Genomic DNA, 16,326 nt, shown 5'->3' on the forward strand with positions numbered 1-16,326 from the left:
CAAAAATAAAGTCAGACCAGTCAGACTCAGAACACCACGGATATCTCAATTTATGTTTTTTTTTTTTAAATTGTTTGTACGGCGGTATTTACGTTGTCGCTGATTTTGGAAAGGAAATCTTCAGGGAATGTGGGTGAGCGATAAGGTGGTCGAAGGGAGGGATGGATAGGGAAGGTGCGCGTGTGTGTGTGTGGGGGGGGGGATGTCAATGTTCTCTGGTGCCAGAGGTGTTGTCCACTGTCGATATGCCCTTTTCTCCTGTTGGTCTCTAGGTTTGCCAAGCGCTGGTGCCTTCTTTTCCTGCTGCTGTCGCTTGCTGTCAGTACCTGAAGTCCGCCATGGTAGTGTGCAGGGTTGGTTTCTTAGATCCCTCATGTTGCTCTATTCTAGATTTGTATTTAGCTTTGTGTCTTATACCACGAACTTGTATTACCGGACTGCTGGTAATTTTTTTCCAGTTAACTACTAAAACGAGTCATGAGACTACACAGCTTCAGGTTTGTTTAGGCTCGCCGAGACTAACTGCAAAGAACTTCAGAAGAGGCTAAGCGTTGGTCTTGGCAGAGAGATAGCAGTCCACCTATACACCCCATGCTTATACATGTATACTAGTTGCTACTTTTTAAAGACCTTAAGTTTCATTTAAAAATTTTTTTATCAGTACCCTGAGTTTTAGATGATTCGACCTCTCCTTTGGGTGTTAAGATTTTATGATTTCTGACTTAAATATTTTTTTATTTATATGAGTCTTTAATTGGTTTGGTTGACCGTATTTATCTCGCAAGAGCCATAATATATAAGCCTGGACGGGGAAATCCCGATTGTGCACGCCCTTGGAATTACATCCTTTCGGAAATTCCTTTATTACTAGAAGTAACAGATTTGAAGAATCAGGTCATGAATGCAGAAATGGCGGAAAGGCGATACATTGTTTTCTCTTAATTATCGCCATTTTAGAGATTTCAGAGATATTTTGGGAGAACTTTTACGCACAGTTATCCAGACCTCACATGAAGCACTGTTGATGATGACTGTGATGTTTACAATTACTGTGACACTGCCATTTAAGTGACCTGCAGTAAAGGCAACACGTGTGCCTGCTCAGCCAGGAAAAGACATTCATCAGATAAAGACGGCAGGACCTACCTGTTGCAGGTAAGTATCTGATAGAGAATTACTGCATGCCCTTCTTCACAGATATAGACAATTCCAGGTCGCCCAACGCTCGAGTCGAATCGACCCTCCATGACCATGTCGACCGGTACTATAGTTGCGTCATCATTGATGGTTTCGTTTTTAGGCTCTGGGTTGATTCGTATTTCGGCGTTTAGACTATGTGGTCTTATGGTTCAACTTTGATAGTGAGGCTATATAATTTTCGCTGAAATCATCAGCCTCCCTTGACAGACTTGTTGTTAGCAAGTATATGTAAGCCGTTAAAATGCACGTAAATTACCTTTTGCAAATTGCCGACCCCTGCTGCTTCTGCTGCTGCTGCTGCTGCTGCTGCTGATGATGATGATGATGATGGTGAAGAATAGCAGTGCTACTCACAATGATGTATTCTTTAGCTTCTGTAATCCAGTTGTAATATAAACATGTTTAATGATATCTGCAATATGTTTTGTGTACAGGATGTCATACAAAGCGATCAACACTTGTTTCCTGTGCAAGGTTCGATGTCGTCTTCTTGAAGTTTTTGTGATTCTCCTCTACCAGAGTCTTTTATCTTTGTCCAGTGCAAACATGACGAAAGGTAAACTAGCTGATGGTAGTTAATGTTGAAGTTGATTGCATAGTACTCCCATTGCTTAGTGGATGTAGGAGCAGTGAAAATAAGGGTTTTAGCGTATCCAGGGAACGACATGCAGAAGCTAGAAGCCATCATTCTACATAAGCAGCATTAACCTTCCATGTCTGCTAGGTGATAGGTGGGCAGGGAGAATTTTTTTCAACAACCTCCCTGAGCAAGTCTCGAACCAGTCACCACCTACTCTACAGTCGAGTTCACTAATCTCTAGGTTATGATACTTCCCAGTCTGTACTTTAAAGTAGCATGTCAGGCATTTGACAGAATATCTATATATATATCACTGGCACTTAATTTGCCTGTTTCGATAAATGTTGTGTCTGTTTGAGAAGAGATTAACTTTGTACAGATTCATAAAATTGCACAAGTATAAGTAATCTAAAACTTGTTATTAGTTTAAAAGTGTTTAGTTTTAGTTGTATTTAGAGAAAAAATATTTCTTGTAAATCTTAAAACTATATTATTACAATATTTGTGAAAGAAAGAAATCGGCCAAATACCACCACTCCAGAGAATTTATAGTAGCTCACCTTGTCTAAGAACGACAAATGGAAGACAAACCTTTTGCTATATAATTTTTTGTATGTAATAAATTAGGAATTTATTACTCTTTTGGGTCTAAATAATTTTAAAACGCATGCTGAGTCCAAAACTTTTTCAGTTTCTTCTTGAACTAAGTACACTTCTCTTAATAAAGACACAGGCATCATTGTCTCAAAGGCCTCAAGTCTCATAAATGTCATACATGGCGATCCGAACACCAAAGACTTATTTTTTATTTTATAATTCTCACATTTAACTTGTATTCTTTTGTTGAGGTTTTATTTCAACAGTCTGTAAAAAAGTATTAATTTTCTTTTTAATAATATATTTGAGCTGTGATGTTCCTCATCTCTTCTGATATTACAGATGGCATTGTGATGTGTGAAGTTACTGCGGTGGAGCCGTTGTCCAATACTACACTCACCTGTAGCTTTCCTGAGAATGTTAGTGACACACATAGGATTACCTCTGTCATCTTCAGCAAAAAAGAGAGAGGCGAAGGTATGCTATGCTAATAAAACATATCCATCATTTATTCCCAGTCCATCATCATCCATCGGCTTTCATCTATTGTCATCTATCATTCATTAATTTGCATTCTTCATTTTTTTTTCATTTCTGCTTCCCTTTAGTTTTATGAATGGTGTCTCTCCTACCACATTAGGACAGTTTCTGTCAGAGTGACTAAGAAATTTCTATTCAAACTGATAACTTAACAGTATTTTTTAATGGCAGACTTGCCCTCTTTATCTTTTCTCATGATAAAGTAATTTGCTCACCTTTCTGTCTCAATTTAGTCGACATTTTGGACTGTTGGTGGATGTCGGGAAATATGAGCTGTGAAGTAGTGTCTGGATACACGTTCAACATGAATATTTCTCACAAACTCTCTGTGGAGATTCCTCGAACTTCTGCAGAATACATTGGAATGTACTATTGTACACTTTCCAACATGGATTACAAGGCCATTCGCCCCTGTGAACTGAAGATTAAGCTAGGTGAAAGTCTTAGTTCCACCTGCTCATTGTGTTGATGTTAATGTTAAATAGTTTCTTTGAAAAACAAACTGCCTAAATGCAATTGTTCATTAGATAAAATATACTTATCATATTATTGTTTTGCGCACATTCATGGACACATGTACACAATCTCTTGATTTGTGTTTAACAGTTACTTTGTGAAAGGACTTTATTTCAGAGCAAACTTCATACATTTTGAGACAAAGTATCAAGTTTAAAATTCACGCAACCTATGTATAGTTGGACAAAGCATGTATTTGTAACAGATTGACATTGTTTCAGAAGGAAAAACAATGTGTGACATCCCATCCGTACCACAGAAGTCAAAAACGTCCTTGACTTGCTACTTCCCGAAGGACCTCAACAAGACCAGAACAGACTTTAGTGTTGATCGTTACTCCAACCAAGGTGTTACAGGTGCTAGCGGCTAACTATTGTCCTTAATCCGATTCTGTTATTTCTCACTGCAATCTTAAGACAACAGACTATTGACACATTCCGGTACCTTTAGTAAGCTTACCCATTATTTTAATCTTTAGGACTCATTATGATAACATTTTTACTATGAACATCATCCTGGAATAACAACTTTAGCTGATAAGCTCTTCAAATAGGTTATATTTGGTCGGTCCGTTAACACAGAATCAGTCATATTCTATCCTTCACCACAAACATTACCAAACGAAACCAAAGCTTATCTGCATATTTAGAAATCGTGAGAAGTCTTAAATTTTACTATAATTAATACAACTTTCTGTGTGTTTTGTCTTGTTTGAGATTTTCTGTTTCTTTTCACGATGTGTTTTGTATTCAGGGATAAAGTCTGGTGATATTTAGCTACACACAAAGATTAACTTCTCATGAAAACTGCACGAAAATGTAAATTTTCCTTTACCTAGTCATTAGGGGTACGTTGTATAAATGAGTTGATGATTAATGATTGATTTTTTTGATGATTTCCTAATTCCTGTCTTCTCACATTTTATCTTGTCCAGAAAACGTGATGTATTGTCACTGGAAAGGCGAGGGTTTGAACTGTAACACTGTCCGCGGTTACCAGTTTGACCACAGGGTGAGCGATCACCTGACTCTCAAGGTCCCCAGCGCCTCGGAGGATCATGAAGGGACATACAGATGTTCGATTAATGGGAATAAGTCAATTACTTATCAAAACTGCTCCTTTGCACTTAAGAAAGGTGATGGTGTAATATCTGCTCTAGTGGTGTAATGAGATAAATATATCAGGCAATTACAGACATGAACGAAATCTTTGATGGTGAAATAAGTCGCGAGGCATCTCACAAACCATTCTTCCATCAGGAATTCTGTTTTAGACAATTCTCGGAGTTATTATGTAGAGAAGATGCTCATAATGCTTTTCTGTTTCAGAAATGATCTCGTCTAACAATTCTGCAAGCTTCAATGAGAAAGATTCCATAGAACTGGCATGCAGATTTAAGGGTGAAAATATTCAAAACAGAATCAGATGGGACTTCAGTGCAGTTCGTCTTGATAACGAAGGAGGCAATAGTAAGACGCTGATTATAATTATGTAGTGATGCCTCTTTTTCTCTTTCTCTCTCTTTTACCTTTCCTTTCTCTCAGTCACAGTAGGATTGCGTGGGTGTGCGTGCGGTCATTTGTGTGTGGGTGTGTGTGTTTGATTAAAATGGTTAAAATTCTAGTTTCTTAACTCTTTCAAATATTCTATGTATGATGCAATCTAACCTTTCAATTTGTGCATTTATCATTTCTTACAGATTTGACTTTTTTTATTGTGTTTTTGCTTTTAGAAAGTCTGGGTCTTTTCAATGTTGTTATTTTAGTGGCTTCTTTGCTATAGTGGTTTTAATTGCTTTCTTGCAATTTTTTTGTTAGTGCTATGTCGTTTGTGCTACTACTGGGTTACTAATTTAGTTTCCTTGAAAATGATATTGTGAATTTATCTGACAATTATGTCTTTAAATTTTGTATTGTTGGTGCTATCCTGAAGTTAAAATAAAAATGAAAGAAAATGTGGAATCTCCTTGAAGAGAAATTGTTGTGCCAATACTTCAAATACTGTTTAAAAAATTGATACGACTATACTCACTGCAGGAAAAAAACTAAATGTACCTGAACAACCGTCACACTCTTTTCTGTATATCAGCTGGGTTTTTTAATACATCAAAGAAGCTAGTGTGTTGACCATTTACATGTGACTAACCCTAGGTACTGATGTCCTAAGCTGCACGTGGAAAAATGACAGCGTGGTCTGGATCCCAGCCCCAGACTACGACTTCAAGCACTTTCTTGTCACAGTACCACGTGACACGGAGGAACACAACGGAGACTACCTTTGTTACCTGAATCCTTCATCTAACATCTCAACACTCAGTCGTTGCAAACATTCCAGCAATACAGGTACACATCCCAATAGTTACGATTATATCGCCTTCCGATTTATCAACGATTTTTAAAGATATTTCAAATTTTATAGAATGACAATTGTTTCGTCATTTTTTATCGGAGACAACATACTGAGTTACAGTCATTTAAAATATTAATTTCTTGAAATAAGTAATTCTCGAAATTCAAGAGAAATTAGAATGTCAATTATTATTTGTGACAATTATTTTACTTTTTTCAGATGAAACAACAGGGCTGGCAGTCAGTATCACACTCTTTCTAGTTGCAGTCGTCATCGCATTGGTTATTCTTACAGTGTTCCGTGTTTTAAAGCATAAATGCAGGTTAGAGAAAGTATCTTGTACACAATGTGAATGAATGTGTGTGTGTCAGAAAGAAAGAGAGAGAGATTTCTTTTTTTTGGCAAAGCAATAAGGTCAATTTTTTTTACATCAAAATAATTGTGTTGTTTTTAGAAGATCACAGTGAAAATAAAACATCATTTTAATCCGCAAATGATAGCAACTTCTTAAAAATTCATTGATAATATTTTATATAGGTGACAAATAATGATGATATAAATAACTAAAATGGTCGATAAAATAACCCTCTATCTTTGAAGGAAAAATAAGATAAAATCGATTCAGCCTTTGCTGAGTTGTAAAAAGCAGGTCTTCTAGCTTCAAATTATTTTAAACTATTGAGAAGAGGGAAGGGAATGAAACTGAAGTGACCACAGAAAATCCTAAATGCCCAGCCTTGCAAAGTGTGTCACATCCCGAGACGAGATCTGAACCTTTAACCTCTTACTGCAGAGGTGGCAAGCAAATGTCTCAACCACTACTCTACCAGGTGCCTTCCTTGTATGAATGCTTAATGCATATGTGTTATCACTTGCTGCCTGTCATAAGTGTGTTTCCCTCTGCGAGGCACAAATTAAATATTTACAAAGAAAAAAAAAATTAAAAGAAAGGGTAAAGATGGTACTCTAACCTTCCAGCCATTGTAGGAAGAGGTAGCGTTAGAGAACTCACTTTTCTTGGGGCCAAATGTATGTAGGGTTGGGCCCATCTCTCCCCCTTGCTGCTTTACCATCTTCAGCCCTGAATAGTCAGGTACCCAAACTCAAAAGCTATACATCGACTGCAAATAGATTTTTTGCTCCACACGGGTATCGAACTGTCGCATCTCCCTTGTTTGTGTCAGACATAGAAGTTGAGGACATGTTCAATCATCCTTGCACCTGTTCTAAAGTCATCATACTGTTCTGCCACTGTATATGTTTTTGATAATAAAGAGTAACATTATAAACAGACTAGAATTAGATTTTATAGCGTTACTATGCAATTTAAAAGCTTTGTGCTGAAAACAAAGGAAAAAAATAATTTGCCATCAAAGCAAAACAAAAATAATGTCTAATATATCCATAGTTGTGTATTTTTCAGACAAAGAGACAACAAAAGAGAGCGAGATGAAAGGGGTAACAAAGAAGATGGTAGTGAAACAGTTGAAGAGGTATAGTGATACACTTTGATCTTGAAGTGAACTGGGGAAATGAAAGCAGAGAAACTGAAATGTCAGATTAAATCCTCCATTGGATTTACAGATTTTTATGTTTACTTCTGGACATTACACAGTTGTCTCTCTTGATCTCTCTCTCTCTCTATATATATATACCTAACTGTTCAGGACGTAGACTAAGAATACATTCCATACCAACAGAATATGTTCCAATAGACTAAACATCACTGCAGACATGACAAAAGAAGACACTCAGTATTAGTCTTGAAGAGTGAATATTTGTCTGTTTCATGTCTTCTCTATACTCTGCTCAGTTGTTTTTATTAACATTTGTGCTTAACTGCACTCAGAATCATCAAATGATACCCATAATAAAGAGCCAATGTCATATTTCACTGTGCTGTGAAAGTGTAGACGTTTCCCTACTAGCCATATTATCAAAAGTAGAATACTTAATTGATTATGAATAATGTTGATAAACTGCCAAGTATTCTGCACAAAACATAGCTAAATGTACTTGAAAGAGAAATTCCCTGTCTAGCTTTTTTAGTATAGTTCAGAAAGCCCTGTAATATCTTGATCTCAATAAATAAGGGGTTAGCAAAAATAGCAATGTATCATTAGACATTAGATATTTTATTCACAAGTCCTTGAAGGGTATGGAGAAATTGACATTGTACACAATTAGTATTTCAGCCATACAGATTTCTTCATAAAAAAATTGAGTAAATGCACACAAAGCTCAATAAAGGTGAATATTAGACAGTGTTATTTAAGAAAGGAGAACTTAATAATGATACTTAGTATGGCTTAAGTATTACTTTTGATTTATTTACTTACATATCCAATAATCTATAATGTACGGATGAGGGAGGAGCACATGAGAAAGACAAAAAACAGTTTTGAGTGTATTTGCTAGTACAAATTTATATATCGTAGTATATATTCAGTATTATATTTTAATTGTGTATTTTGTACATGTATATATATATATCTAATGTCATATTTTTACATTATATGTTATGCAGATTTTTTACTCTTTTATACCCCAAGAGGGAGGAAAAAAACTAAGTATATCTTTTATGTTGCATTTGCTTTGTAGCAGTTGCTCCCCAGCATTACTGGTCAACATGATGGAGGACAGTCAGATGAACAAGCAGAGGATGAAGCTTACGAGCAGCAGTTAGACACAGCAGTTTAGTTTATTGCTGAGACAGGTTGTGCGAATTTGGGAGGCCTACTGTGGTCTTTAGAACAAATAGTATTGATATAATCTTGTTCTGTAAAATAAAGACTCCAAAACACTTCTAATGTCACAGTGTAGTGTAGCAATATGCTGGTGCTGTACTACAGTCATGTCTCATCGCCTTAGTGAACACGCCAGTGTTTGAAGAAGGTGAGCAGGGTGGGAACTGCAGTGAAATAATGACTGGCCTATCCCACAATGACATGGTGTTGGTGACTCATAAAGGCCATGCTTGTAGTCTGGAGAGAAATGTTACCACAACTTTTTTTCAACAGGGTCATAGTAACTGCTACATCTCATTTCACAACATATCATTGCCTCCATTTCAGATTACAATGAAAGAACATATGAATCCTCATTTTATATGATGTAGCCTTAGGTCTTCATTGTCTGTTGCATAAAATGCTATCTTTGATGATTTTCCTTTACAGACTCATTCAATCACTACATAATAGGGAAATTGTTCCATTTTTTAAAGACAAAAGGCACAATTATCAGTCTTGTTAAGTATAAATATTCTTATTTTTGTATAACTTTATAGCTGTTTAATTAATTCTTATTAACTCACACATAGCCACATGCTGAAAAAGACAAACAAGATAACACTAAATAGGTAAGTTATACATATCATGTTAACATGTTTAGGAAGTAGCAGAACGAGGTATGTCTACTTTTTTATGACCCGAGTAAGCAATGAAGAATCTAGAGACAAGTTTAACAGTGTGCTATGGGATTATTGGCAGTAGAAATCTCATGAAGGTATTCTATAGCTCCTTTAAAAACACTAGGAGTGTAATATATGTTCTGATTAAACTACATGTGTAAGTGGGTCTAATATTGCAGCAGGGAAAATGGAGAATGGAGAAGCACAGAAACTGATGCCAGTATTTAATAGTTTATATTTAATAATTGTAATTACTAGTCTCATAGTAAACGAATTGTTGAATTATTTTTGAACCGTGTTTGATGCTTTACTGAGTGATTGAAAGAGTGATGATTGGCTCTGGTTATCTCCCTTAACCTTCTCCCCCCCCCCTCTCTCTCACTCTTCCCAACCTTTCTTTATGTGCATCCTCTCTCTCCTCTATATCTGTCTCTCTCCTTCCTGCATCACAAAAGTGATCGAAAGAAGATTAATAGGCAAAGCTTATTTTAATTAAAGAACTACTGACAGACAACAGTGACAAAAACAAAAGGGACTTAAGTTTGATGATCTGGCTGATACAAGCTGATATTCCACTGCGAATGAAAAAAAAAACTGAAGAAGCTGAATCACACTTCGATACTGATTCTTGTCCTTTATCTTTGTCTTACAGTCGACATCGTTCTTCATTCTTTGCGGCCTTGTCAATTTAACTAGGATGACACCTTTACAGATAGTTTCTTTTATATTCACTGTCCTTTACACGACAGCTATTATTGCCTTGGATATATTTTATTAAAAACCATACCATGTGTTTAAATGCAGCCCTGTCGTTTAATGAACTAATGAACTCAGTTGGTGACACCAAACATTATAGTAATGTAAATTTTTTATATGTGCACCTGGCGATAATTTACATCACTCTAGTTTTCTGCTTGTTATTATCAAGAAAACATAGATTGATGTAAGTGTGGATGTAAATATTTGAAATATATTTACATATAAGGAAATGCCTCTGTAATAGGTGATGTAATAACATCTAGAATTCCGCGATAATTTATCCTTGGCACTACTTGATCAGCAGCCCGGATGCTTTCCAGTCTTGGCCTGGACAGACGCAGCCAAGTCGAATAACATGGGCATCAAATGTCTCTGGGAATGATAACTACTAACATAACTTTATTAATGTCTCTTAGTTGGTATATAAAAGCTTTAAGACCATTAACGAGAATAGACTTAAAGAGGCAACAGCAGTCAAATGCAGGCTAATATTCTTTCCCATATAGTAACGAGCACAAGTTGTTGCGAATGAAAAACATAATAAGCCCATCTAGTCCATAAGTCATTGCTATGTGTGGAAAACAAATGTGCTTGTTCAGTCCTCTGTGGCGATCAGATATCCTTTCAATACATGTAGGAGACTTTAGGAGGCGTTCGGTTCGCTTTCCGTGAGACGCAACTTGAGTACGTATCTAATGGCGGGTCCACAAGGTTTGGAGTGGCTGTCATTGAGTTCATTTACTCAGTTGTCAAGTGGGATTGACAGAGACCTGTCACGTAGCTGAAATAATCAGTGATAGGAAACTTTAAAAAGAGATCAGAGCTTGTCGACTTCCTGTTTGTTCCGTTCTCCACCCTTCACTGAGAGAATATCTTGATTGAACAAATCCTAATAAATCCCACCGGCTTTAATGCTCACGGGTCTAATCCTGCTGTGACGATGCTAGAGATGCTTAATACCATTTAATGTCCCTGACTGTCATCTCATCCACAATGTGTCACTTCTCTACTGTGATGTCATGTAAACCCACTCTCTAATCCAATGACTGCTTTTTCCAATTATGGACATTGAGTAAAAATATCTCGACTGTACTTGAGTTGTACATCTTTGATGTAGGAGGAACTAATAAATGCGAGACACTGGCAATGCTAAAAATTTACAAAAGGATCCCTTTAAAATAATTTTCTATGGCACACACAATCTTAGGCTTGTTATATTTCATATTTTGCACGCTACTTATGTATGATAACAGGATTATCCTAATGTTCCAATGTGCTCCGCAATTTACCATAAGGAATGCTTGGATAAAGAACTTCTCCAGTCCTAGTGATGTAACCTTCTGTAACCTTATCCACACTTGACAAAAGATTGTGAAGTTGTGTTTTGAGGGCATATGGAGCAAATGAATGTTATGTCACTCAACCAAATAATAATTTTAAGGTACAAAGGCATGTTTTGCTCAGTCTAAGGCAGACCAGGGCAAAGGCCGGCCCGCGGGCCGCATCCGGCCCGCCTCCTGTCCCTGACCGACCCGGCCGCTGGCCAGCCCGCTAGCCCGCCCGCTAGTATATATATACAGTATTGGGTAAAACTGAGTTAACTATTTTAGTCCGGCCCTCTAAAACCATACCAATTTCTCATGCGGCCCCTTGGGAAAATTAATTGCCCACCCCTGGTCTAAGGTGACATAACGAAGTCTCTCAACTGTGGATACCTGTGTTACTTATACAGTATATAATAAAATAAATGCATATAAAGCGCATACACACACTCGTGAGGATCGTGCTCTTAGCCTGACATGGGCGACATAGAAGGGACATAAGAACAAGCAAACAGCAGTACCAAGGACGAATACACGACAAGTATAAACAAGTGAACATGGTCCAAGTAACAAGGACTGAGAGTGTGATGATTTTGCTAAAGGAAGAGCAGGGAAGTGGCAATTAGTTAAAAGGGAAGGGTGGGGCAAGGTTGTAAGAAAGGACTAGTATTGTGGACTGTAAGGAGTAATTGTAATGAATTATTGTCAGTGAACATTTAAATGACTCAACAGAGTGTACGTGTCTGTGCGCGGTGTAACATTACTCATGTGCTTCTAGACAAGTGCATCTTTCCTTTTGTACATTTGAGATCACAGACACCTATTGTGACATTTGTATACGCCATGATCTACATTGTGCCACATAACATTTGGACATATGCATGCTGCGTGTGATCCGCAACCACAGAATGAGTTTTCCGTCGGTAATTTTCTAAATTGTATATTTTGTAAATGTAAAGGCTAGACCCTTCTTCTGATACTAAAGCCTTCTAGTCCTCTAACTGAGAGCATTTTAAAAGCTTGAAGACTGCAAGTCCTGTGTCACTGAGCTTCATCACCTCTCTGAGCCTCTTCTGTCAAGCTGCTCTGTGCGACACAAGACTCACTTCGTGTTGGCGGCTACACATTCCTTCCGGTTCATTCTGAGCATGAGTGTAGCTTGTTCACTAATGATTTTGAAACTAAAAAATATAATCCACTCAGAACTTGCAATGTGACATTATCTATTATACATTAGTAATCACGTGAGGATCATCATTTCACTGCGCATGTCACAATGACCTTATATATGTAAACCTATAAGGAAGATATTTACCAGAATCCCGCCTGGAGGATAGCAATGTACTGTCAGGGTCTCGTGCCTAGACCTTGATTACAGACGCAAAGCAAAGCATCCCTATGATGACAATAATGTTACATGATTAAGTAAACCCTTTTTTCTTCTCGAAGTTGGGAAATAGTCGGAGTTGCCATCAAGAGAATTAATTGTCAGTTTTCACTCAACGTACACTGGAAAGAGAGGGTAAGTAAACTGTGTTCATTACTTGTTATACTTGTGAAGGTGCTGGTACATGAAAGTATGTTTGTTACTTTGTATTTATCAAAAATAAGATCTCCATATAGTTTTTGATTGAAAAACTGTTTTTGCCTTTAAAAGACCGATTTTTTTTTTTCTCACGAAATGTTTGAACATGTGTGAGTTTGGTATCACATGATCAAAATATAAAACAGTGCCCGACATGACTGTGTTCAAATAAAACTAGTCATAACTCTCTCTCTCTCTCTCTCTCTCTCTCTCTCTCTCTCTCTCTCTCTCTCTCTCTCTCACATATAGGTGCTGATTTGTTTGAATATTGTGATTGCCCTTGAGACCTCAATGGATCTTGTAGCTCCGAAACCACCCCCACCTTCCCTGCTATTTCCAGAAAGAAACTTTAAAAAAAAAAAGCTACTTCAAAACAATAAAATAACTTTGCTGAATCTTGTATAATAATACTCTCTAAAGTTGGTTTTGGCATTCTTTGGGAAAATCAAGGCGTTGAGAATGTGAAAGTGTTTTTTTAAGGGGGTTGAAACTAAGGCTTATAGATACTATTAATGTTACAAAATCATGTGATAATTACCCTCTTGATATGGGCCGACGGCCAAAGAAACAAAAATGCTCATTTGTTCGTATCTATCTCTTTCAAAACGAGTCATTGGGAAAGTGTAGGAGGATGAACAGCTTTTAATGTGCGGCGTGTGCCACTGTAGGTCCCAATGTCCACTTTAGCCAGGATTTCTTTTGTTTATATAACGAGTGCAAAACAATTTTATTTATTTAATGTTCATTAAAATCATAATCATGAGAAACTAAAACTTTTTAAAATTTTTTACCACAGATATGAATATAGTGGGAAATTCAAAAATTTGAGATGGCAGTCTAGTAGTTTTGAAGACTTTTAACGTTCATAAATAATGCAAAACAAAAGGTAAAAACATTGTGAAATAAATAACTTAAATAGCACATTTTAGAAAGGTCGTCTCAGTTCTCAATCCTCATTTTTAAGTTTATAGAATAATTAGTGAGATACAGTTTAGAAGTAAAATCCAGGTACTTCAAAAGAAAAGAAACACTCGTCAGGACATTTAGTAGCTATCTTGGATGGCAGTGCGTTGGGTGGTCACAGAGAGAGCTTAGTTGTCTAAGTTGTGTACACCGTACGGAGGTATACACAGGTAAAGTCTCTTCATGTCAGAGAAAGTTCTTTCTGTACTCTGGTTTGTCTATGGACACTCAACACTTTTCCCTTCTTTAACAAACCAAAAAAGCTAAGATAAAACAACCAGGCCTAACGAAGGCAATAAGACTTGGCTTAAATGAAGAGGAACAACATGATTTTGACACAGGAAACCATGTCAGAACAAGTCCAGGTAGTCTGGCTCCAGTGGGTTGAGGCCGCCTTCCCTGATCTCGACTCACGCGCCTACTTCCTGCCTCCTGTCTACTTCAACCGCGTGCCCATGACTAGACAGTCGGTTGCTGGTCAGGATGTTCTGGTCCTTCAGTCAGCACCTGGACAGGCCGGTCAGTTCACCCGACCAGCGACAACTCCATCCACTGCTGGACAGACTTGTCTCCCTCATCCTCCTCGTGTTCAGCACAGTGACGTCAGAGATGACGCAGCCATACAGCGGTTACTCTTCTGTCTGCAGAGAATGTTTGACCAGAACGTGGAAGTAGTGGTTGGACTGAGTCAGCTTAAGTTCAGTCAGTACCTGGGTGAGCCTTGTTACGCTGCTGCGGCTGCCCAGCTGCCCATACCTGCCAACCTTCCTCCTGCTTTACCACGAAGCTGGAAACATGGAGACTTTGGAGATTTGCTTCTTATTCACCGACATTACGGTCTTCTCGCATGCCAAGTGCTCTCATTTGGTGACAACATACAGGCACTGAACATGTCACAGCAGGATATAGACAACAACATCAGAAAAAAACTGAGAGACGCCGTGTCACAGCTGGACAAGGCGGAGGCCATGTTGTCTCACCTGGTGTCCGACATCGCTCCCGGTCTGCGCATCACTAAGACCATCGCCGTTGCTAACCTACGACTCATCAATTTCAACAGGCCATCTCCACGACACCAACTGACTCAGGTAGGACTATAGCTACATACTTTGAAAGGGTAGAAACTGATCGGTTAGTCGTAGCTAAAACTTTCGTGCCGGTACCATCGTGCCGAGGACATGAAATAGCGGCGTTCAAACCACGATAATCCTTGTTTCAATAGAGAAGGGTAACCTAGAATGACTCTTTCGTTGCCAAGAAAACAACAACTCCACATGCACTAAACATCTGTATGTTCTCTACAGCAATGATCCTCGTTGAAATAACAAAATTGTATGAGCTTTGAAAAGTTTTCCTTCTCAAATTTTGATTCACCTTTTGTGCAAACCTTTCTGAAGTCACCCATAAAAGGCTCAGCGGGAGGAGATAATAACAGTAAAAAAGACAGTTACAATACAGATGTCGTGATGTAACTGCAAACATGAGTTTTCAGACCGCGCTGTCTTACTGGAAAGCGATTCGTTTCTGGCTAATTCATGTTCCTAAAGAAGTTCTTTGCTTTTTCTTTTTTTCTACTTTTATCACAGGACCTGTGTCGGTGTCTCGGAACATCAGACCCCGACGACATCCCAGGTCTGTGTCTGTGCTGTGATCAGTTGTCTGACCCCAAGACCCCGTGGGACGTCACTAGTCACGTGATGAAGGAACTCGGACACTGGTGGCAGCGACGTGTGGTTGTGGCTGGACCTGACAGTCACATGACACCTGTGGTGTACAAGACACTGGTAGCTAGGTAAAATGTATTATTACACGACACCTGAGGTGTACAAAACATTGATAACCAGGTGACAAAATTTGTTAATTAACCTTCAAAATGGCCTAAAATTGGTAAGTATAGACCTAATAATCAGATTACAGGTGTTTTAAAGAAGAAAAATAAGAAGATAATGATGATAATAATGTTCTTTAACGCCATGGTTGGTCTAATATCTACTACTATTCTGGCAATAAAAATAAGAAATTCTAAAGCTATGAGCAAACCTTATCCTGCGACGAAAAGATATACCATTCCCAGCAACTTTCCTCTCTCTTCCACTTGGGTAGTGGTCCTCAAGTTCAATGACTGTTCCTTATCTCTCAAGATATTATTTTTTTGCTACTGTGCCTTAACCTCATGTCAGAACCACGTTCATATTAGAAAAGAATGTTCACATTAACAGAAAATCATTCTGACAATCCAAGGGGCAAAATTGGTCAAATAAATTATTTTCTACGTGCATAATTTGTTTTTTGTTGTTTAATTTATTTAATTTATTTTTTTTTTGTAACTTTACAAAGTCTATAATAACTGCTGTTCTTTTAATATGTGTTAGATTCTGCGGTCCGGCGACAACAGTGAGTGTGCCATGCACATTCTCTCCACGTGTGAGTGTCAAGACCCTGGGTCAGGCCGTGTGGTGGAAGGAGAGTGCTATACTGCTGTAATCACACTCTTTCCCGGAACAGC

At 37.9% G+C, this 16,326-nt stretch overlaps 2 protein-coding genes across 3 annotated transcripts; both read left to right on the forward strand.

Moving 5' to 3' along the window:
* Nucleotides 1–884: 884 nt before the first annotated feature.
* LOC112576196 lies at nt 885–9,478 on the forward strand. 2 transcript variants are annotated; one of them, XM_025258477.1, is made up of 11 exons: nt 885–1,155; nt 1,635–1,756; nt 2,720–2,854; nt 3,151–3,351; nt 3,655–3,789; nt 4,368–4,568; nt 4,762–4,902; nt 5,584–5,775; nt 6,002–6,104; nt 7,206–7,275; nt 8,384–9,478. In XM_025258477.1, exons 2-11 carry the CDS (start codon nt 1,636–1,638, stop codon nt 8,480–8,482), a joined length of 1,398 nt encoding a protein of 465 aa, XP_025114262.1. In that variant the 5' UTR covers nt 885–1,155; nt 1,635; the 3' UTR covers nt 8,483–9,478. The 2 variants fall into 2 exon arrangements, with proteins under 2 accessions (XP_025114262.1, XP_025114263.1); XM_025258478.1 differs by having other exon boundaries at nt 8,387–9,478.
* Nucleotides 9,479–12,026: 2,548 nt separating this feature from the next.
* On the forward strand, nt 12,027–14,920 carry LOC112574710. The gene is made up of 2 exons (XM_025255939.1): nt 12,027–12,794; nt 14,162–14,920. The coding sequence occupies exon 2, from the start codon at nt 14,168–14,170 to the stop codon at nt 14,918–14,920; it is 753 nt and encodes a 250-aa protein (XP_025111724.1). The 5' UTR covers nt 12,027–12,794; nt 14,162–14,167.
* The last annotated feature ends 1,406 nt before the right edge of the window (nt 14,921–16,326 follow it).

Source organism: Pomacea canaliculata, linkage group LG11 (genome assembly GCF_003073045.1).
Source record: "Pomacea canaliculata isolate SZHN2017 linkage group LG11, ASM307304v1, whole genome shotgun sequence".
Taxonomy (NCBI): Eukaryota; Metazoa; Mollusca; class Gastropoda; order Architaenioglossa; family Ampullariidae; genus Pomacea; species Pomacea canaliculata.